This window comes from Ictalurus furcatus, chromosome 16 (genome assembly GCF_023375685.1).
Source record: "Ictalurus furcatus strain D&B chromosome 16, Billie_1.0, whole genome shotgun sequence".
Classification (NCBI taxonomy): Eukaryota; Metazoa; Chordata; class Actinopteri; order Siluriformes; family Ictaluridae; genus Ictalurus; species Ictalurus furcatus.
Genome location: NC_071270.1, coordinates 27,750,946 through 27,775,576, shown reverse-complemented (window position 1 = coordinate 27,775,576; position 24,631 = coordinate 27,750,946). Strand labels below are relative to the sequence as shown.

The window sequence follows — 24,631 nt, the reverse complement described above, 5'->3', positions numbered from 1 at the left end:
TAGCCCTAAATCCTAACCCTAAACCTTAACCCCTAAACCCTAACCCCTAATCCTAGCCCTAAACCATAGCCCTAAACCCTAACCCCAGCACTAAATCCTTACCCTAGTCCTAAGCCCTAAACCCTAAACCCTAGCCCTAAACCCTAGCCCTAAATCCTAACCCTAACCCTAAACCTTAACCCCTAAACCCTAACCCCTAATCCTAGCCCTAAACCATAGCCCTAAACCCTAAACCCTAGCCCTAAACCCTAAACCTAAACCTTAACCCTAAACCTAACCCCTAACCCTAGCCCTAAACCCTAGCCCTAAATCCTAACACTAACCCCTAATCCTAGCCCTAAACCATAGCCCTAAACCCTAACCCTAAATCCTTACCCTAGTCCTAAATCCTAACCCCTAACCCTAACTGCACGATTAAATGCACATGATGTCGTTTCAGAACAAATTACCAATGGTCTAAAAGGTGTGAAGAATCTACACAATACTTCTGATCTGTAAACGGATCGAACCCGAACCACTCACCCAGGAGCGAACTGTGGTTTTTGTCTTCAAGGATTTGCTCAAAAGCGCCTTTGGGGAAAATCTCTGACGTCTGAGCGGTTTTATGCACTACAGTTCCGGTCCATCCGTACGCCCCGACGGCCCCGAGCATCATCACGTCCTGCAGAGACACGACGCCGGGAGAGTAGTGTTAGAAGAGAGAGAGAGAGAGAAAGGAAGAAAAGAAAAAAAGAAAATAAACCGTAACCGTGTAATTAAGTAGCGCGAGTGAAAAATCCCGCAGCTCACACCTGGTTTTTGGTCTGGTGCGCGCTGAAGCCAACCTGCGACAACTCCATCTGAAATTCACCGCCTGTACCCGTGCCTGTGGAAAGAAGGGAATGTTTAACATTCACAATATGACCTGGATGATTCAGATGAAAGGAGGGATCAGGACTTTCGGCTGAGAATTAAGACCGGGATTCTTTGAGGAATTCGGTAAAGAATGATGTGACTATCGAATAAATCCTTCTTATATTCAAAGTCTAATTTTTCATTTTTATTTTTACATTCTACTGTAATTTTAATTACTGGAGGACATTTCTACAAAATCACTTTTACCTCCAAAAACCCGATGTTAGATTTTGAGACGAGCTTTTACTGAAATATCATTTTCACCTTCGATGTTGAAGATCCGATCTCCCAGAGTTCCGGCGATCTCCAGGAGAGCCTCTTCGGCGGACACGTTGAAATAATATTTATCTGCAGGATTGCTGGCTATTGACTTGATTTCCTCGACAAGCTTTTTGCTGTCGATGTTATTCCTTATGTAGTACCCGAGCACCTGTAGTTCATAAAAACGAAAGCAGGATGTGAGGCAACAGTGGACTCGGATCAGCGTGAAAATTTGGAAAGGCGTATTCAACATATTCGAGGGATTTCGATAAACATGTGCCAATACTGCTGGCAAGACAAGTCTAGCAGGCAGAGAGAAGTTAGAATTTTAGCGCTAGAATCGTATATACTGTGGTTGCTGGGACGACGGTTGCAGCGATGGCCTCGGGACTGCGATGACCACGTGCAGTTTTACACTCGGGTCTCCTTTAGTGAACAGTGGACTAGTTCAACAAACAGACTTTATATTAAACTATAATGAACTTTCTTTTACTTTCACACTCTCCGTCGTTACCCAGATGAGGACGGGTTCCCTTCCGAGTCTGGTTCCTCTCAAGGTTTCTTCCTCGTATCATCTCAGGGAGTTTTTCCTCACCACCGTCACGCTCAATAGGGATAAATTCACACCCTTAAAATCTCCATCCTGTGTTTATATGTTTCTGTAAAGCTGCTTTGAGACAACATCCGTTGTTAAACGTGCCATACAAATACAATTTAACTGAATTGAATGTCGGTGGACATAACGGCTTTTTCCCCCCTTCAGGTGAGCAACCATAAGGTGCAGCGTGATGCTAATTAACGTGACTCGAATGAAACCTTAAAAGTGCGACGTACAGAAAATTAGAACCGAATCAAATATTTTTCGAGAACAAACGCGGACCCTCGTTAAGCGCTGTGACACTTGCACTGCACTTTTGTGACACCTGCTTGAAATAAACAACGCAAAAGCAATTTTTCAAGTCCCGTGCCCTTTCCCCTTCAGTGAGTCGGCTTTCGGTTCGGTTTGGTCTGACCTTCAGCTAAGAAAGTGTATTTTATTTTCCAGGTACACTTATGACTCTAGCACCGGCTCAAACATGGTAAATATCTTTGTTAAAAAAAAAGTCCAAATTGGAGCCGAATTGTAACCTCCTGGCAGAGGCAAGCAGGTGTTTACCTACAATACCCTGGTACTTCGTACATTAAAAAAAAAAAATGTAAAAAATCACGACGCCATCATGAAGGACCCCTGAACCCCGGGGTATCGTTTTTGTCGTGACGTACTCACAGCAATGCCGAAGCGAGTAATGCCGTCTTTTTCGCACGCTGGAATGACCGTGTTTCTTCGGGAGTTATCATGTGACTCTCCATCAGTCACCACCACCATCACTTTACTGGCACCCGGACGTCCTCCGTTTGCAGGCAGAAAAGCGTTCACCCTGTAACACACACACACACACACACACACACATAAAACAACTTCCGATGTCTCCAGTCTGGATGTGCACAGGCGAGATCAGCGAGATCAGACATACCTGGCGTACTCGATGGCTCGAAACGTGTTCGTCTCGATTCCACCTCTCTGAGGAATCACCGAAGCCGCCTGAACGATCGACTCTCTGGTTTTATAAGCGTTCAGCTTGAACTCCATTTTGGGATCGACGCCATACTGAATGATGCTGACCTGCTCCGACATGAAACCGTATAAAATGATAATAAGAAGAAACAGATCATTATCTCAGCAGACAGCACTGGCAGTAATGTTTAACCTCGAGCGTTGTTACATGCCTGAGATTGCTGCGGTCCGATATCGAGGTGTCCTAAGAGCTTCTTAAGAAACTCCACGACAGGAGGCCAAGGATAAATACTGTTAGATCCGTCCAGGACTATAGCGATGTCCATCGGCCCGCCGCAAGCTGCGGGATAATTAAACAGATCGTGAACGTACAAGTCAAACTGCACGTGACATGAAAGTCACATTTCTCTGCACGTTAATTAAGAGCGTAACAGCGCCGAGTCTCGTCCTCGGATCCTCTTCCACGCGGGATATTCTGAGCTTCGTTATATTACAGGTTTGAGCATGTGCACGTCCTTTAAAATTCCAAACACGGGATTTTAACCCACTTCCGAACGGTCTCGATCGTTTTGTAGTCCGATCCTGATCGAGGCGTGTACGTGGAATGTTTCACGTCCTGATTGAGCCGTGATTCGGATCGTGAACGGATTTTTAACGTAAAGTAAAACGGTGAATGTAGACGTGTGTGTATGAGAAAGGGAAGAACACGGGCCGAGTCGTACTTTGTAGAGCAGGAGAGAATGCTGGTTGCGGGACGAACAGAGGGCTCACTTCCGCACACACTCCCGGGTAGAAATACTGAGAACCACAACCCTGAGCCCAGAGAGGACCACATGTCTGAAACACACACACACACACACACACACTTAACAAATCTGTCCAGTACATAAAGACTACATTGTACCATTTCTGCACCACTGCATTCCAGTGGCACGTTTACCATAAATCCGCCGTTTTTGGTGGTTCGTATCAGGGTCAGACCCAGACTCATGTTAACGTTGATGTTCTGCACGTTTGGTATGTTGACTCCATCTGAAAACAAAAGAAAAACAGACGGGTAATTAAACGTACAGCAAAATAAATCACCGCCATCATCCATCACGGATCACAGCATCCGTTCGGCCGAGTGGAGGAATGTTCTTTGTTAACTGTACAGAAGGATTACGTCATTACGACATCGAGTTCACTTCTTAATGCTTTCCTGCTGTAACACACACATACACACACACACACACACACACACACACACACACACTATTGTTTTTATGGACAGACTGAAAGTTGCTGCGCTGATTTTATGTCTTATTTTTGGCAGTAAGACTTCTTATGAATCTGGTGGTTATAAAGCATTATAATGTGTTAGTGGCATTTTGACAATATATAGGTGATATATATATATATATATATATATATATATATATATATATATATATATATATATATACACACACACACACACACACACACATAACCATTACTAAACAATATTTTAACTACTTTAGATGAGATCAAACAGGCCATGTAATTAGTTAGAGGCATTATGATGAGTTATATAACTTATGTAATCTGGTCTAACTGCTCATAAGTAGTTCAATGCATTATAATAACGTGTTATATGGCCTACGTAATCTTGTCTAAATGCTCCTAAGTAACTAAATGCGTTATTACTCGTTATAGCACCTACATAATCCTGTATAAACATGCATAAGCAGTTTATTGCATTATAATGTGTTAAATAGCCTATATAATCCTGTCTAAATGCTCATAAGCAGTTCATTGTGTTATAATCTGTTATAATCCCGTATAAATGCTCATAGGCAGTTAATTTGTATGATGATGTGTTAGGAGCATTCAGATAACATTATATAGACTATATAACCATTCATAAACAATAATTTAAACACTTATTAGAAAGGATTGTGTAGGCCATATACAGTGGACCCAAAAAGTATTTGGACACTTTTAAAATGTATGTGAATGTATTTTACAGCATTACAAAACTTTCCAAGCAAAATATTTCCCCCCAAGAATGATGTTTAAGAATAATAGATATACTGGCTATAATAATAGATAATAATATATAATAACAGAGTCGTGTTGGGTCGCTAGGGCGATCGTGTCTTTTCGCAGTCAGGTTGCGTGCACACCGCTTTTTGTTTATAAACACTGAAGAGCTTTAGAAGATTAATTGTAAACCACGATGACCACGTCCATGTGGTTTCCTGTTTTTATTTAAAAACAACGACGTTCTCAATAAACATCAGCATGAACCGCTGTGGAGCGCCATGTTAGCTACGTTCCCGTGACCGCGAGGAACACAGTCACTGTTTATCTCACAGATGGCAGACTTGGCTCTACAGTATGTTATCTGAAGGAGTCTTTGAGCTGGTGTAAAATGATAAAACACTAAAAGGTGCATTTCACAACCAGGATTGGCAAACTCTCTCTCTCTCTCTCTCTCTCTCTCTCTCTCTCTCTCACACACACACACACACACACACACACACACACACACACACACACACACATACACACTCTCTCTCTCTCTCTCTCTCTCTCTCTCACACACACACACACACGCGACTGATTTTTCAAACTCAGAGCTTTGAGCTTTTACTAGCTTTTATTATGTCGTTAAATATACTGATGCGTTACAGTTATAACATTTTATTTATTTATTTTTTCTGTCACTTCTTGCAATTGTGCCATTTGTTATTTTATCTGTTGTTATTTTACCCTTTGTTTCTTTATTTCTCTGTTTTTAAAGCACTCTGAGAATCTTCTTCTTATTATTATTAATATTATTACTACTATTAGCAATAGTAGTAGTTGTATTAGTAATAATATTATTAGTAGTATTAATATTTTTTATTATTATTATTAGTAGTAGTAGTAGTAGTAATATTATTGTTATTATTATTATTATTATTAGTAGTAGTAGTATTATTGTTAGTATTATTATTATTATTATTAGTAGTAGTAGTAGTAGTAGTATTAGTATTATTATTAGTAGTAGTAGTAGTAGTAGTATTAGTATTATTATTATTGTTAGTATTATTATTATTAGTAGTAGTAGTAGTATTAGTAGTAGTAGTATTAGTCTTATTATTATTGTTAATAGTATTATTATTATTATTATTAGTAGTAGTATTAGTATTATTATTATTAGTAGTATTAGTATTATTATTATTATTATTAGTAGTAGTAGTAGTATTATTATTATTGTTAGTATTATTATTAGTAGTAGTAGTAGTAGTATTAGTAGTAGTAGTAGTATTAGTATTATTATTAGTAGTAGTAGTATTAGTATTATTATTATTGTTAGTAGTATTAGTATTAGTATTATTATTGTTAGTATTATTATTATTATTATCAGTAGTAGTAGTAGTAGCAATATTATTATTATTATTATTGTTAGTATTATTATTAGTAGTAGTAGTAGTAATAGTATTATTATTGTTATTGTTAGTATTATTATTATTAGTAATAGTAGTAATAGTATTATTATTAGTAGTAATAGTAGTAGCAGTATTATTATTAGTACACTTTTTCACAGCACTGAATATTATTTTATAAAATTAAAATTGCTATATTTTCATTAATAAAAACAAATTCTTTCTAGTAAATGTAATCTAATAAAAAGAGGAATCTTTTTTTAACAAAATTATTATTAAAATATTAATACTATTTACCCTATTATTATTATTATTATTAGTGCACTCAAATGTAAAGTTATGTGTGTAAACTTACTCTGTAGGTTGAGTTTAGCGCAGGTAGTCGTAGGGCCTTCAATCGCACATTTATACACGTCTCCTTTCCTGTTCTGACTGTAGCCTGTCCAGGGAGCTCCCACTAATAACCTGTAACACCATTAAACACCATTAAATACCATTAAACACCATTAAACACAGCAAGGAAACAAAACCACATTTACCCGGCGTTCACACTCATGAGCGACAACACGCTTATGATTTGTCTCTTGTGGGCGTGGGCTGAGCTCTACTGTTGAAGTTTGTGGGCGTGTACCAACCGTCCAGCGTATAGTATACGACTTGCGTTTGTTTAAAACGTATTCTAATATTTTAATAAAGTGACAAAATTGTGAAGTTTGTTTGATTTACATGTTACGTACCAGGCTTTATATCAGCTATTAGCAGATTAATAGCGCAAGCTAACTGTAATAGCTACAAACAATCTCCAGAGGCATGCACTTCCTCCGAGCCGTCTTTTCTTTTGCACCGACGCGTGATGCAAACGAAATGAAAAACGAAACGGCGTACTAATCAGTGTGAAAATGGCTTCGCACCAGCTTCAGTCTCAGATTAGCTTAGCAGAACAAGCTAACCATGCTAATGACACACAGTACGCTCATATGAGGCACCGACAATCTTTGCTACTTCCTTCCTCGTGTCGTTTTTCTTCCTACCGTCTCTATACACGTTAGACGAGAGGCCGGATATGAAAGGATGAGATGAATCCAGCTCCATGTCACACGCATGCACTTAGGAAATGAACGGTGGCCTGTCGCATCGTCACTCACTAGTGTGAACCTTTAGAACGTCTGACTGTTTTTCAGTATGTCATCATCATCCTCATCCTCATCCTCATCCAGTCAGTTACTTTAAGCTGATATTGTGCTGGCGTCCTCCTACAAAGTGTGTTTCTGGTGTTTATGGTAATTGATGGACTGTAAGCTGGTGATTATACACACACACACACACACACAGAGAGGAAAGACGCCTCACACACATTGTGAACACAGTGTTCAGAGGATTTCACTGGATCGGAATGCATAATAACACCTGTAACCTGTAATGACCTGTATCTCTGTGTGTGTGTGTGTGTGTGTGTGTGTGTGTGTAAAACCGTGGGCAATTTTTATAGGGACCAAATGAAGGCCCCCTTAATGATAGATTTGAACTTGTGGAGACATTTGCCTGGTCCTTATGATCTATACGCAGACATCCAAACAAACAAATAAGTAAACAAACAAACAAATGAATGCATAAAAGCAAATGTACGTGTGTATATGTTCTAATAAATAAATATTCTTAAAAACAATAAACAAACAAACAAACAAACAAACAGCCCCATAACTTCCATCAGGATAGTGAAGTTAAGGTTAGTTGTAGACGTAGTATTATTGTGTGTGTGTGTGTGTGTGTGTGTGTGTGTGTGAGTGAGAGAGAGAGAGAGAGAGAGAGAATAAACACTGCTGGATCATTTTCTGGATCATCACTGATAGGGTAAACCACTTGTGGTTTGTAAGATCACCACATTTTGTGCCAGATTTATCTACAAACAGTGGATCTGACTCAGTGAGAAAATAACAAGTACAGGAGTGTGTGTGTGTGTGTGTGTGTGTGTGTGTGTGTGCACACATACCGCTTCCCTTGATTACACACTATACCGTAGTCACACCCACACAATTACACCTACCCTAGATCCATTAGGTCACAAGTTCCTGATCCTTCAGACTTCATGTGTTGAGAAAAAGAAAGCACGCCCTCCTTTAACTCTGCGTTTTCAATACGTACTCAAAAAAGTAAACCAACATTCAGAAACCAGGTGGGAAAAAAATAAGTACACCCTATAATTCCGTAACATGTAGATCCACATTTAGCACCATGAAGCAAACGCTTTCTTGAAGAGTTTATCCGCCTTTCACGTCATTCCGGAGAAAATTTGGCCCCCTCTTCCGTACAACGTTGCTTCGGGTCATTGATTTGAGGCTATTCATTCATGCGCAGCTCTCACAGCTGTCTTGTAGACAATCCTTCTCACTGTAGAATGGTGAACTTCAAATCGTTTGGAGGTGGCCTCATGACCCTTAAAAGATTGACGAGCAGCAAAAATCGCTTGTCCGAGGTCACAGCTGATCTTCTTGCTTCTCGTCCTTTCTTCCAGCTCCAGAACACCTGAGAACTGCCAAACCTTCTGTTTTTTTTTTTTTTTTATAGGTACTTACACTTCTTGATGATTAACTAATCGTGTGCATTTAATTAGTAACACCTGATTGCTAATTACTCCCTTAACGATTGCTGAAGTAGGAAGGGTGTACTTATATTTTCCAGCAGGTTTCGGAATGTCGGTTTATTTTTGGGAAGAAAACGACTACTGAAATCTGATGCGTTTTTTTGTTGTCGCCTGAGGTTATTCGATTGTTTATAGAAGTTGGTGAGGACCACACGACTGTTATTTAGGCCCTGATAAATAAAAACACTGAACTTGAGGAGGGTGTACTCTCCTTTTCCCCCCACATGACTGTAATGGTTTCCATTGCTGAACGGGGTCATGTGGGCGGAGCTAGAAATGCTACAGATCACTGATTGGTCTAACAGAATATAGTGATCTACTGAAGTTTCATTCTCTTCTCTAATCTCGCTTTTCTGCAGGGTTTCAGAGGAAATGTTGGAATTTTATCAAATTATTTAATTAAAAAAAAAATTTAAAAAAAAGAGTTTCATGATTTTTATATATTTATTTACCTAAAGTATTGTTTTTTCCCCTGATTTTGTATTTAGCTTGATTAACCGGGACACAGGTAAAATCCAGCAGAAAATCAGTATATGCTCACTACACGGGGTTTTTAAATAATGGTTATAGAAGGTATCAGATACGGATATTCACAGTTCAAAGTCCGCTCGAAAACTTTATCAGTGTTTATGTTCTGCTACGGACCGTGATGTGTATTTTATAGCTGTTGCCTGGTTCCTTCTCTGGGCCTCCGAAATGCTCCGTGTGTAGGTGTGTGTGTGTGTGTAAATGTTTGTTTTTGGGAGTGTGTGAGTTTGGTATGTGTGCGTCAGAGGCTAACTGAGCATCCAAGTTATTCGGAAGCAGGACAAAATGACATCAGCCCCAGCCAATAAAGGAACGGGAAATGACTCGTCTTAATAAACAGTCAGAGTCAGGACTGTTGCATCATTGCTAAGAAGCGGTCAGGGAATTTCCTGAGGCCGGGCTGGGGGGTTGAAAACATCCAGACGTCTAAAGATGACCGTGAATAATAACCTATTTTCGGGTAAAGATAAGCCAGGAAGTTCCAGAGATGGAAATCAGGTTGGAGTCACAACCACGTGTAGAGATGAGTCTTTAAATAAGGACTCTTTACACATATACACACAGTGGATATATAAAAAGTCTACACACCCCTGCTGAACTGTCAGCACTTTCCCCAAACTCAATCTGAAATTACGAGGTATAAAAATTAAAGTGAAAAACAAAAATCAGAAACATTTGAGGAAAATAGGAAAACGAAAAAAAACAAAACAAACAGTTACAATACCCTCGCTGCGCAGGTCTACACACCCTTTTATAACTGTGGATGTGGTGTTCAGAATGAGCTTAAAAAGCCTGTATAGGGTCTCACTGGCGAAAGGAATCAATCAGGAGAGGGGTACAAAAATATTTCCCAAAACATTAGATGTACCATGGAACACGGTGAAGGCCATCATCGACAAAGAGAGGACATGGAGCACCGCAGTGACATCACTAAGAACAGGACGTCCCTCCAAAATTATTCTTCGCATGTCTGGGCTATGGGGTAGGTCGGCTAGACGGAAGCCCTTTCTCATAAAAAAAACATCCAACTTGTATAAAATCACCCCGAACCATGTGGCAAAATGTGCTATGGACCACCCTAAACTTTTGGCTACTTAGAAATAAATAAAAATGCTGAACGAAAATGTGTCCCTGGTTTCACTTTTTTGAAGAACAAAAATACAACAAAGCTTGGTTTTATCAGTGACATCCTAACTCTATGCAAGTAAATTAGGATAAAGATTTTAAAATCAGGTATTACACAAATCAATAATTATTTATGCCAAAGTTAGATAAACAACGTACTCAGCAGTAGAAACAGTGAGATCATGGTACTTCGATGCAGCATGTGCGCTCGGCCGGAGTTTCGGTTTCAGTCACTTTGCATCATTCTTTCGATGTGGTCTCAAAGGTATTTATAGAGAAAGTAAAAGTTCTCAAAAGCAAACTGGTCTTTCTGAATAAAGGCTCAAATTCGAAAATTTAAAATCGACCGCGTTTAACTTTAACAAATAAAAAGTACAGATTCGTCTCTGTGGGATGATTTCTAGTGCATGTGCAATGTCAGAAAAGAAATGTTATTAAAAAAAAATAAAATAAAAAACTGCTTGTCTGTCTAATTAACTTTATAAAGATGAATCGTTAATTTGAGTGCGCAAGTGGTCAAAGTGTCGAAACCTTTCGCTGCTCTAACACAGAACCCTATCCAAAGCGAGAGCCGAGATATGCAAAGTGAAGCTCTGTGAAGATTTCATTAAAAACCCCAGGAACACAATGAAGCCTGGACGTGTAGGGGAGAGTTTTTCACTGGAACGCTTTCCTGAATATTGTCCACGCTCCGTCTGCTGCATCCGCAGGCACGCTGAGAAAGCCATGGCATGGCTCGAAACGGAGTCTCTGCATTTGTTTGTGAAATAAATGAAAGGAAGGAACCCATTTCTTCCGAGATAAGCTTCAGAGAAACCATGCTCCGAAGGGATCTATGGTCTGCAGACCCTATCACACCAACACAGGAAAGTGCAAGAGGAAGTGCTCGTGCACGTTCTGTAGTGTGGGTGAAGCTAGGACAAATATGGAGAAATATGCAGCTAGGATATGCAAATATGCAGATTTTTTTTTTTTTTTTAAATGTATGTGTGTGGAGAAAGAAAATATCTGGACTAGTGTATTATATAGATATGTATTCGTATCTGCAGCAACTATTTATGCTGTAAGTGAAGGAGGCGTGGTCCGTGTGCCTCAGTCTCATTGAAGGAGGCGTGGTCCGTGTGCCTCAGTCTCATTGAAGGAGGCGTGGTCCGTGTGCCTCAGTCTCACTGAAGGAGGCGTGGTCTGTGTGCCTCAGTCTCATTGAAGGAGGCGTGGTCCGTGTGCCTCAGTCTCACTGAAGGAGGCGTGGTCCGTGTGCCTCAGTCTCATTGAAGGAGGCGTGGTCCGTGTGCCTCAGTCTCACTGAAGGAGGCGTGGTCTGTGTGCCTCAGTCTCATTGAAGGAGGCGTGGTCCGTGTGCCTCAGTCTCACTGAAGGAGGCGTGGTCCGTGTGCCTCAGTCTCACTGAAGGAGGCGTGGTCCGTGTGCCTCAGTCTCATTGAAGGAGGCGTGGTCCGTGTGCCTCAGTCTCACTGAAGGAGGCGTGGTCCGTGTGCCTCAGTCTCACTGAAGGAGGCGTGGTCCGTGTGCCTCAGTCTCAGTGAAGGAGGCGTGGTCTGTGTGCCTCAGTCTCACTGAAGGAGGCGTGGTCCGTGTGCCTCAGTCTCATTGAAGGAGGCGTGGTCTGTGTGCCTCAGTCTCACTGAAGGAGGCGTGGTCCGTGTGCCCCAGTCTCAGTGAAGGAGGCGTGGTCCGTGTGCCTCAGTCTCAGTGAAGGAGGCGTGGTCTGTGTGCCTCAGTCTCACTGAAGGAGGCGTGGTCTATGTGTCTTAACTAAGGCGGTGTGGCCTATATGCTTGTAGCTGTTAGTCTCAATGAAGGGGGTGTGGCCTGTGTGTGCCAGTCCTAATGTCGGAGGCGAGGCCTTTTTAACTGTTGGTCCCAATGAAGTGGGTGTGGCTTCTTGTATATAAAATCTATTTAATCTATAAACTGGAAAATCTGAGTTAATGTTAAACATGTGACAAGAATGTAATGTGCAAATGCAGACATTGCAGCACTAATTTTCCATGAAAAGGGGTGGGGCATGTAGGTTTTGGGGGCAGCCTGAATTTACATATTCATAGGATTTGGTTTTTTATTGATGGTGGCAAGAGAGACAGCATTCCGTCTCTGTTTTACACAAATATGCAATTTACTAATTAATCTAGAACACACACACACACACACACACACACACACACACAGTCCTTACCATTTGCCCTGGTGATTGCTGAACTGCTGCACTGTGTATCCAAACTCATCGACTGTTGGGCCCGAGAAAATTTTAGCTCCTGATGTTCCCACATTAAATCCTTGAGTGTGTTCAATACACCAACCTGCACACACACACACACACACACACACACACACACACACATACGCACACAAATATTAAAACTTATTTGTTTAGTCAATTTTTTAATTTGTTAATAGTTGTTCCTTAGGTAAAGGAGCAGATCTGGAGGGTTCACAGGCACAGAGTGTTACAGTGAACTGGGATGGAACTCTCGGTCGAGCTACACATGCTAGTCCTGAGATACCAGTGTTCCTGACCCCTTCTGCTCCCCGGACCTACCCGGTCCATCCTGATGCCCCACATGGTGCAGCCCAAAGATCGTTGAGATTACTGAGGATGGTACTACTTAAAAAACAAAACAAAACAAAACAAAACATGAAGATGGCTTTGGACCTCAATTCATAGGAACAGTCACGATGCTACGATGGCTAAATGAACACTTTTGCACTCAAGTCATCATCAGTTCAACAAAACTGTAATGAATTTCCTGGTTACACAATTGCACTATTTGATCATGTAGTACACCGTTATAGAAGGGACTTATTTATAATCGTACTATCCGATGTCACCCAGACGACGATGGGTTGTCAACTCAACCTCAATGTGAAAGACCACAGGTTCCTGACCACTGTAATAGACACACAGAGCAAGGCCCATCCTTTACACACACACATATTACACAAACCACAAGTGATTGCTTCTTTTGCCTTTTCTTGTACATTCAACTACGCAGTGTTTTAATGCGAGGACGGCCCCCGTCAATCAGCCGTTACTATAGAAACCATACCGAATTAGAATGAGTGCATTAATATAAAACACTTCATTCATGCGTTCTGATGGAATGTATAACGAGTATGTGTAACACACACACACACACACACACACACACACACACACACACACACACACACACTCCATAACATCTAAACTCTCACAAACTCTCTCTCACATGCACACACCACATGAACCAACCTGCAGACACAATCGGTCTCTCTCTCTCTCTCTCTCACAGGCATGCACACACACACACACCCCACACATAAACCAACTTGTAGAGACACAGACTCTGTCTCACACACACATACACACAAAAATGCAACACCAGTCTATGAAATAATTAAACTCAGTACAAAACATTATATAATTATTTATTTGTCCATGACGATTTTTTCCTCCCTGATATTTACTGAATCGTTCCTATGACCGTCCGCTCTTTAAACAGCTTAGAGTTGGGACTGAATTCTGCATCGCTCGTACGCCTGTTTGCATAAAAAGGTCCGAACAAATTCCACTCGAGCTCACGTCCTCTTAAAACGTCTCGGTCTCCTCCTGACTTCCTCAGAAACGACACAGGAACCAACACCAGCCACAAAAATGACCTTTTTCCTCCCACAGTGCTGACACTTCTCCGAGAGGGACTTTTTTTTTGTTTGTTGCGATGCTTAATCACACGGTCTAGACGTTTCTACGTGCACGGGAATAATTCAACCATTCCTAGGAAGATTAACCGGGACGTTTAAGCCATGACTGGAAATCCCAACATAATCAGGACTGAACGGAGGCGCGCCGCATCAGAAATATTTAGAGTAGCGCAGATTATGTAAGACACGAGTGCTCGTAAATGTTTGAGTAGCAGTAATGCATAAACCCCACACACACACACACACACACGAGGACTCTTTAGTGTGTATACCGACTCATAACCATGTGCACACCAACCTCACTGTGAAGCATGATGCTGGTAGCATCGTGTCGAGCGTTACCCTTGCCCATTTTTAAAGATGAGATTACAGTTCTAAACGATGTTGTCTGGAAAAAAAGAAAAAAGAAAAGACCTTCTATTACAAGCCCAATTCCAAAAAAGTTGGGACAGTGTTAAAATGCTAATAAACACAAAGAGGAGTGATCTGTGAAGGTACTTTGACTTGTATTTAAACAAAAGACGTATAAAGACGAGGTATTTGACGTTTTATCTAATCAACTGCACAGTTTTTTGAAGATAAACCTTTATTTTTAAATTGATGCCTGCAACACGTTCCAAAAAAGTTGGGACAGGGGCGATTTATGATTAATAACGATGTGACGAGTTGAAATAAGAAGGTGCCGTGAAACAGGTGAGGCAATCGTCTAATCGCAGTGTATAAGGAGCCTCCAAAAAAGGCCTAGTCCTTCAAGAGCGAGAAATCGGCTTGCCAATCTGCCAACAGATGCATCAGAGAATAATCCAACACTTTGAGAAGAATATTCCCCAAAGACAAATGGAGTTTTTCACCTTCTACGGCGCACAATATAATTAAAAGATTCGAGGAACCTGGTCAAATCTCGGTGCGTAAAGGGCGAGGCCGAAAACCACTTCTGAATGTGTGTGATCTCCGATCCCTCAGACGTCACCGTCTTAAAAACCGTCATGAGTCTGTAATGGAGATCCTGACATGGGCTCGGGAATACTTTGGTAAACCTTTGTCACTCGACACCATTCGCCGCTGCATCCACAGATGCAGGTTAAGGCTTGACTATGCAAAGCAGAAGCCGTAGATCAACACTGTCCAGAAGCTCCGCCCACTTCTCTGGGCTCGGTCTCATCTGAGATGGGCAGTAGCACAGTGGAATCGAGTTTCCTGGTCCGACGAGTCGACGTTTGAAATAGATTTTGGACAAAACAGCCGTCGTGTTCTCCGGGCCAAAGAGGAAAAGGACCGTCCGAGCTGTTATCGGCGTCAGGTCCAAAATCCAGCGGATGTCATGGTGTGGGTGTCAGTGCACATGGTATGGGGGCATGTAAATGCTCATGGCATGGGTAACTTGCACATCTGTGAGAGCAGCATTATTGCAGAAAGAAATGTACACATCTTGGAGCAACATACGCCGCCATCCAGAGCAGGACAACTCCAAACCACATTCTGCCCGGATTACAAGCGCATGGTTGCGTAAACAGAGAGTGCGGGTGCGAGCATGTCCCAATTTTTTCGGAATTGGAGTTGTACTTGTTAGTGCGAAACTAAAATCAGACACCGAACATGTCCTGGCTAATTTAATCGCTTCAAAACAAATCCACCGCCTGAGATTTAACACATCCCAAAGATTATAGTCAACATTTCCAGACATTCCACACATCCAGCAACACGCCGATGACTGACAGATTTGATTGTCCAAGCAGTTGAACACACCGAGTATAGCTGAAGTTTGTTTTTTGGGTCGAGTTGGAATAAGTTAAGCTGAGGACAGCAGAACCACAAGCCACATTTTTAACACTTCGGCGGAAATTCACTGCAAACTTAGCTTTGAAAGGCTTTAAGAGGTGCCGAGATTTGCAGGTTTCAGGTGGGGATCATGCACCAGGACAAAAGAAAACATTTCATGATTACATCTGCATTTTTTATTTTTATTTTTTAGATAAAACACTACACATACTTGAGGGGCTCCTGAGTGGTGCGTCGGAAAAAACGCTCACCTTATCTTTTGGAGATCAAATCCCTAAGACCCTGTTCATACCTGGCGTTAATATACGTCCTGGGGGATCGGATAGCAATTGGACGGCACCGAGTCCCGGTGTGAACGGGGTCAGAGGTGTCTCGAAGATGCACTGTGATCCGATCACTCAAACTATATTTAGAGGTGGTCTGGGATGCTTTCGGCCATGTGTGAACATGTAGTGTGAACATGAATGCACCTCGATGCATCCTGGACAGCGGCGAAGGAGTGTCTGATCTACTGCATCAACCAGAAAATACGTAATCAGTACAAGACTGTTTGGAAATGGCACCGAACTGTAGCTCTCTGCCAATAAAGACGACTAGGGCTGGGTGATATGCCAAAAAATATCATATCATATCATATCATATCATGATACTTGAGGACATTTCTACGATATATGTTGCGTATCACAATAAACAACTACGATAACATAAACTTAGTAAAATAAACCTTGGTGGTACTTTTCTTGAACGCCTACAAAGACGATTCATTCTTTAAAAACTGCATCAAAGCAACGGCATGAAATCGGTACCATTTCATTTGTAATTATTAAAAACATACGTCACCGAACCAACGATACCTCAGAAAAGTGTATCGTGTAATCGTTTATCACGGTATGGATATTAAATCGATATATCGTCCAGCCCTAAAGACGACGGCGTGAACGGCTACGCGTCTCGGGTTTCCACTTACGATCCGATTCACCCAGGACGCATGTTAATGCCGGGTGTGAACAGGACCTACGACGCTACAACCATCCATGGCTGGGAGCCGACAGAACACAATTGTCTGAGCTCTCAGGACGGGACGTGCATACTCTCTTTTCCCTGTCAGTCAATCACAATCACATCGACACGTGCCAATCGTGGGCATCTCTGAGCTCATGCATGTGGCCGAGGGCAAGTAGCACTTTCTGAGCGTGTTGTGCCGCCCAGTCGCGCAGCATGAGTAGCAGTTTGGCTGACTTCACGTGTCTTGGAGGAAGCCGTTACAGGAGACGACTGGATAGAACACTAGAAACTCTATGAAAACCCATCGATCACTGGTCACCACTGTTCCCAACAACCAATTGCCACTGTTCACATCAACCAATCACCGATCCCCGTTATTCCCAACAACCAATTATTATCACCAATGTTCTCAACAACCAATCACCGATCACCAACGTTCCCAACAACCAATCACTGATCATTGTTCCCAACAACCAATCACCGATCACCAACGTTCCCAACAACCAATTATTATCACCAATGTTCTCAACAACCAATCACCGATCACCAACGTTCCCAACAACCAATCACTGATCATTGTTCCCAACAACCAATCACCGATCACCACTGTTCCCAACAACCAATTGCCACTGTTCACATCAACCAATCACCGATCCCCATTATTCCCAACAACCAATTATTATCACCAATGTTCTCAACAACCAATCACCGATCACCACTGTTCCCAACAACCAATCACCGATCACCACTGTTCCCAACAACCAATTGCCACTGTTCACATCAACCAATCACCGATCCCCATTATTCCCAACAACCAATTATTATCACCAATGTTCTCAACAACCAATCACCGATCACCACTGTTCCCAACAACCAATCACCGATCACCACTGTTCCCAACAACCAATCACCGGTCACACTGTTCCCAACTGTTCACAACCAATCACCATTTTTTCCAAAGACTAATCACTTTGTCTCTGAAACGGTCTGTACAAAAATAATGCAGCAACACTAATCAGACAAAAACTAAACCAGACTATGACAAAACAGGGCTTTGCGAGGTGGGACATTATGAAAAATAAAAACATAACGGAGCAACATATATATTAATTGCTGTCTCAGCAGACTCAATTTAGAGATGTGCGTCTTGTAAAAGTGTTTGATTGTCTGAGCGGTAAACGTGTTATCAAATAGCAAAGACAGAAGGAAAGACAAGGCACCGCAGCATAGCTTTAAATAGCGAGATGGCACAGGAAATTAAAAAAAAAAAGCGTGAGAGAAAGTGCACTGAAAGCGACACTGGGGCAAAACATGCATCCACTCGATAAGTTGGCAAGTGGTAAGAAAAAAAACACAGCTTGAGGCAGGAACAGATACACAGGGCCAGAACACAAAGCAACCCTTAAACACTGAAGAGAGAGAGAGAGAGAGAGAAGTGGTGCGGCAGGGCTTTGGAGAAAAGACAGAGCTAAGATTAAACTCGGGATATGAGAGAGGGCCTGTAATGGAAGGGTCAGGCAGAGGGTCAAACAGACAGAGAGAAAGACAGGAAGAGATACAGAGAAAGAGAGAGAGAAAGACAGGAAGAGATACAGAGAAAGAGAGAGAGAAAGACAGGAAGAGATACAGAGAAAGAGAGAGAGAGAAAGACAGAGAGAGGTCAGATCGTCTAATGCTGCTCATTCAGTTCCAACACAGTTCCAGTTCACTGGCTGCTTTGTGTCCAATAAGCCGGCTAACCCACTTTAGCGAAGCAGTCTGGACCATTTACAACTACAACATGTTCACAAACACTACAGACTCAGCAGGACACGATACAGCCGAGTGCATATGTTTACACCCCCTTTATATTATCTTATGTAAGAAATAACTAAGGCAGTAAGTAAGAAATAAAACACTCTGTGTGCAGTTACTGTTAAGTCGAAGTGTTTTATTCCTCGTATACTGCAGCGGTTATTTATTTATTAATGAACAGGTCATACTTTTTATCCATTCATAGTTACATTTAATATTGCGGATCATCCGCTAAACAAGTTAGTTCCTGTTCTCACTTGCGGTATAGCAGCAATAAACAGTCCTTCCTTCACCAGCCGATCTTTCTTCACTGTCTTGAAGCTTATAAGACAAAAAACTTGTCATGTGACAGAGAACACACAGAGTTAACTCCTCCAATCACACGAGCCGTTTCCCCAATGACCAATCACTACTGTTCCCAAGGCCAAATCACCAAACCAATCATTTATTACCATTGTTCCCAAAGACCAATCAGTGATCAGCATTCATCTGGGAAACCAATCTCTGCTCACCATTTTTCCCCAACAAGCAATCACCGATCACCACTGTTCTCATCTATCAATGACCAAACACCATTTTTCCCCCAACAACCAATCTCTGCTCACCATTTTTCCACAACAACCAATCACCGGTCACCACTGTTCTCATCTATCAATGACCAAACACCATTTTTCCCCCAACAACCAATCTCTGCTCACCATTTTTCCCCAACAACCAATCACCGATCACCATTGTTCTCATCTACCAATGACCAAACACAATTTTCCCCAACAACCAATCACTGCTCAGCATTGCTCTCAACAACCAATGACCAAGCACCATTTTCCCCCAACAACCGATCACCATTGTTCTCAAAACACTATCAAAACACAAACTAAAATCATTTGTATTCGGACAAAACTCTTTTCCTGCGAACAATAATGACCATGCAATGAATATGCAAATTAGTTTGTTGTTACATTATTACTTTTTTTGTTCATGCATGAACTACTTTTTTCCAAAAAGGGGCCAAAAGAGCAAGAGGCTGTCAGGTTTAGGGCATGTCCTAAAGTTAATACATTTGGGGCGTGTCCTAAATTTACCTAGCTTAAGGCGTGCCCAAAGTTACTTAATAATTTGATAACAGAGAGAAAAAAAAAGATATTAGCACTAAAGATGCGAAGTTTGGCACGTTCACTGTTTAATTTATTTCATTTCGTTTTAATTTACCTCAGTGCAAATCTGTGTGGCTCGTGAATGACTGAATTGACATCCGGGTACTTCACAGAATGTCGTTTTCATTATGTTAATAATTTAGTAGGCGGCGTGTCTTTGATCTATTTCTAGAGAAAGTTCAAATAAAACTGAACAATTTTAGACATGACACGCAGCTTTCCTACACACATACTTACATTTCCATATTCCTGTTATAAAACACACACACACACACACACACACACACACACACTGTAATCTGGTCACCTCTATATACACGCGCGCGACTGTACACATTCATTAACCTAAGCGCAGATAGATCACATCACCTTTTAATTTAAACCCAGTCACATGCACAAACTACACTGTAACCCTTGAGTCTTTTTTTCTGGAATATTCTGTGGTTTAAAATGTCTGAAATGTATAAACACACCCTGTAAAATCAGCAGCAGCAGCACCGGCAGAAGCACGCGCTTCCTCAGGTCCATGTTGACGGTGAATCGTTCAGGACTCGCGCTAACTTTCCTCCTCGGGAAACTCAAAGGAACTTCATGAGTGTGCGCGGATTCATCCAATCACAGAGCAGCGGAATGGGCTGGGAGAGACTTCAAACGCTCACACAAAGTAAATACAGTCAGGGTTGCCAGATTGTAGAAAGTACATACATACATACGATGAAACAAAACTGGAACTTTTCAGCACGATGGATCAGCGGTACGTCTGTCCACAGTCGAGCATGGTGGGGGCTCGGTGATGCTCTGCGGCTGCTTTGCATCCTCTGGCACTGGAAACCTGCAGCGTGTGGAAGGCGAGATGGATTCATTGAAGCATCAGGAAATCCTAGGAGAAAACATCATGCCGTCTGTGAGGAAGCTGAAGCTTGGGAATCATTGGACCTTCCAACAGGACAATGATCGCAAGCGTACCTCAAATTCCACCAAGGCTTGGTTACAGAAGAAGTTCTGGAAGATTCTTCAGGGCCATCACTGTCACATGACTTGAACCCCATAGAAAATCTCTGGTGGGATTTGAAGGCGGCGGTTGCAGCACGCAAACCCAAGAATATTACTGAACTGGAGGACAGTGCTCATGAGGAACGGGTTAAGATTCCTCAGGAACGCTGCAGAAGCTCTGCATCTCGTTTCCAGCAGGTCATAACAGCAAATGGAGCTCTAAAGATGCTCGCCATGAAGGGGGTGAATAATTTTAAGTTAAATCATTATAAGTTGCATTTTCAGTTGAATTTGGGGGAAAACACCTGAATCATTCGTTGTGTCAAACTATTTCAATTGCTTTTGTTTGATTTGTTGATCGCAAACAGCTGAAAGTCTGTACGTCTTTACAATAAACCTGATTTGCACTGGTTGTTGTGTATATATACAACAATATATATATACAAACAATCAAACAATAGTATAATTATATTGATTTGTAACAGTCACATGGGCATGAATAAACAAACAATCAAATAAATACATAACCTAATAAATTATATCATTTTTATTACATGTATTGTCCTCTCTGTACTCGTACTCTGACAGTAAAGTTGAACCGATTGTATTGACGTCTTTATTGTAGGTATTATGTATTGGGTATTGAATAGCTTATCAAACAAACAAACAAACAAACAAAAAATACCCCGAGGTAAATTAACATCACCCTTTGCATTGATATGTATGCATTCACTGGGTGAAAAAGACACAATATGGCAACCCTGTTGGGGAACAGGGGACGTCGCGATTGGGCTAGAACTTTTAACAAACGGAGAAAGAGTTTCCTTTTATGGGGTTGAGACTCCAGGGGGAGAGTCACAGTATACCCCTGGCTCACCTGATTCACTAACAGCTCAGTGAACTCCCACAGTGTCCAGTGAATCAGCTCTCAGTTAGACTCCCTGAATTACAGTGTGACGTTTAAAAGGTTCATTCATCACCCCTGCTTGAGTCTGATGATGTAAGTATAAGTGCTTGGGCAACATTTCCCTTTAAAACAGAGTCAGTGATTCTGTGGAGTGAAGCTGACTCATGGACGCTTACTGAATGAAGTTTGGGGAACCAGATCCGAGTCCGAGATTAAACGATGATGATGTGGTCAAAGAACATTCTCGTGTTGTGCAATTCTAGCAAAACAATCAACACCAGGCTGGTTTGATGAAGCTGGGTTACTGTTACCACCTCAAGCTGATTATTTACCCGTAACAGCACCCCCTTAAGTGTTTTATTCCTCTTGTACCACAGTGATTTGGCAACAATTACAAATGTTTACTTATTTATTTATTTTGTAAAAAAGAAAAAAACCCCATCTTGTTTGTTTTTAATCTCTTTAACGGTGTGTGATGTCAGACAGAAAAGTGCATTCCTGTTCTCGCTTACGTTACAGCAGCTATAAACAATCACCAGCCTCTCTTTTAAACTCGGACACGAGAGACTCGTTAAATGTTCGCGCTTTACAGAAAACTTTGCCACTTTGTCCCCGCGAACGAGCCGTTACTATAGAAACGATAACGTATTAGAACGAGCGCATTAATAATAATAATAATAATAATAATAATAATAATAATAAACCTGCACTACTGTCAGAGCTGCTGTTCTAGAAAATGAACCAGTGCCTTTTGACCAATCAGAACGGAGAACTCAACACAGCCGTGGTGTAGATAGCGTTATAATATCTTGTGGAAGATCGCTTGGCGTGTTAGAAACGCCAAGACAGAAGATCAGAGTCGAGGTTATAGTGGTTATTCGGTCTTGAATGAGGAGAGACGACAGAATATTTCACTTCCTTCTCTTCAGTAATCCTCCTTCAGTATCACGGTCCTGTGGACCTGGAAGATACGAGCAGGAGCACACATTTACACCTGGGATTCGTCTGTGAGGCGTGTTTTTTTTTGTACATCTGGTGTACACGGCTAACTAGAAGTAGATAGTGACCGCGCCACGTGCATTATATCATAACATGGACATCTTTAAATGTACTTAGCCTCATGTGGTGAGGGAGTTCGTGATAGGACATGTAGATGAAGAATGCAGTTTCACAGAAACATGCAGGAATCACACGGGGTGGGCGTGGCCAGGCCAGTTAGCTCACTCAAACCTTCCCCAGGATGTCTTAAATACTAAACCGACCGACTTCCACTATGCTGCACTTCTCACAGGACTTCCCAGTGCTAACATAAACAATCTAGAACTTGTGCAAACCTTAGCCACGAGAATACTGTATTTATTAACGTTATAATTCTTTAAAGGTCTTTTAAAGATCTATTTTTCTATTTTAAAAAAAATAAAACAGCGAAAATATATTGTTTATCACGTCAGCTTTTATTACTAGAAATACTTGTACATTATTATTTTAATGATTATGCTTTTGTTTGTATTTGTATGCACTTATTAATAGGATTTATTTACTTATTTAAAGCGGCAGTATGTAACCCATCTGTGCGACCCACCCACAGGGAGCCTAGAGCCTATCCCAGGGGACTCGGGGTACGAGGCGGGGGACACCCTGGATGGGGTGCCAACCCATCATAGGGCACAATCACACACACACACACACACACACACACACACTATGGACAATTTGGACATACCAATCAGCCTAAAATGCATGTTTTTCGACTGGGGGAGGAAACTGGGTAACCATGCGCACACAGAGCAGAGGCGGGAACCGGACCCCCAAGGTAAACATGCTAATCACTAAACCACCGTACGCGCCTGCAGTATGTAACTTTTGTTCAAAATTAAAGGAGCAGCCAGGGTTAGTTTTGAACCTTTTAGTGGCCTTAAGAAACATCCAACTTTAAAGCTGCAGTATGTAACTTTTTTTTTTTTTTTTTTTTTAAATGAAATAAGTAAGCCAAGGTTAGCCATTTTTACAACTGACCTTTTGTTTCACTATTTCTCTGCTTTTTATTCCACACCGTAAAGCACCTTGGGCTGCATTTTAAATGTACAAATAAATGAACGTATTAGTATTATTTTTACAAAACAACACCAACAACAACATTATTATTATGCTAGGCCTAGAATAACCTCACGTCACGATGTTGTGGTAATATCATCCATCTGTTACATTCATCGTTAAACAAGTCTCCAGATATTAATCCCCTCCCTCGGTTTCCATGGTAACAATGGCACGAATTAACCGAACACGTTCCACGTCGTAGCAGATCGCCGAACGACTCGTTTACGCCACGGTGTGCTTTCAACAGCAATAAAACTCCACTTTGAAAACCACTGTGTGGTAGTAAGCGGGCTCTACGAGCCCCGCCCCTTTCAGCGGGTGAAGCTTCACAAATGGAAAGCTGAGGTCCACGAGTGCTGTTTGGAATTTAGAGAACTTACAGAACGTTACCGATTTAAGGCAGGCGATCGCAGCAAGGAGACGTAAACGTCTCGAACCTCTCCGATTTCTCAGAGTTTTCGCTTGAATAAAACGTCACACGAGTTTCTTCTTCTGCTCTGTGCCAGATCTTGTGCAAGGTGGATGTCTTCTCACTTTATCTCTGTACACAGCAGTACATTTCCTGGAAGTGCCTTCTGACTAGATCAGGATGAAGATATTTAAACCACAAACATCCTTACACAACATGTTCCACCATCATGCACCCAATCACTGAGGTCAAAAGTTTACAGTCTCATCAAATCTTTTACATTTTTGTCACTTTCTCAAAAATAAGGCTCCAAAATTCTCACTTGATAAAATTAAAATGACAAAAACTTAGAGTCGGTGTCTGGTGTTGTTCGTTAAAAGTTAAGTTTAAAA

General features: G+C 41.5%; 1 protein-coding gene across 1 annotated transcript in view; it reads right to left on the bottom strand.

Annotated features, from left to right (window-relative positions):
• LOC128620299 (integrin alpha-2-like) overlaps nt 1-20,555 on the bottom strand; it is a 38,783-nt gene extending 18,228 nt beyond the window's left edge. The window contains exons 1-11 of the mRNA XM_053645177.1: nt 20,307-20,555; nt 12,597-12,720; nt 6,461-6,570; nt 3,651-3,742; nt 3,433-3,547; nt 2,923-3,050; nt 2,670-2,818; nt 2,423-2,573; nt 1,159-1,324; nt 792-865; nt 523-661 (exon numbers count right to left, since the gene is read on the bottom strand). Of these exons, the coding sequence (XP_053501152.1) occupies nt 523-661; nt 792-865; nt 1,159-1,324; nt 2,423-2,573; nt 2,670-2,818; nt 2,923-3,050; nt 3,433-3,547; nt 3,651-3,742; nt 6,461-6,570; nt 12,597-12,720; nt 20,307-20,361 (1,303 nt within the window). The 5' untranslated portion in view covers nt 20,362-20,555. The remainder of the gene's footprint in view (nt 1-522; nt 662-791; nt 866-1,158; nt 1,325-2,422; nt 2,574-2,669; nt 2,819-2,922; nt 3,051-3,432; nt 3,548-3,650; nt 3,743-6,460; nt 6,571-12,596; nt 12,721-20,306) is intronic.
• Between the last annotated feature and the right edge of the window lie 4,076 nt (nt 20,556-24,631).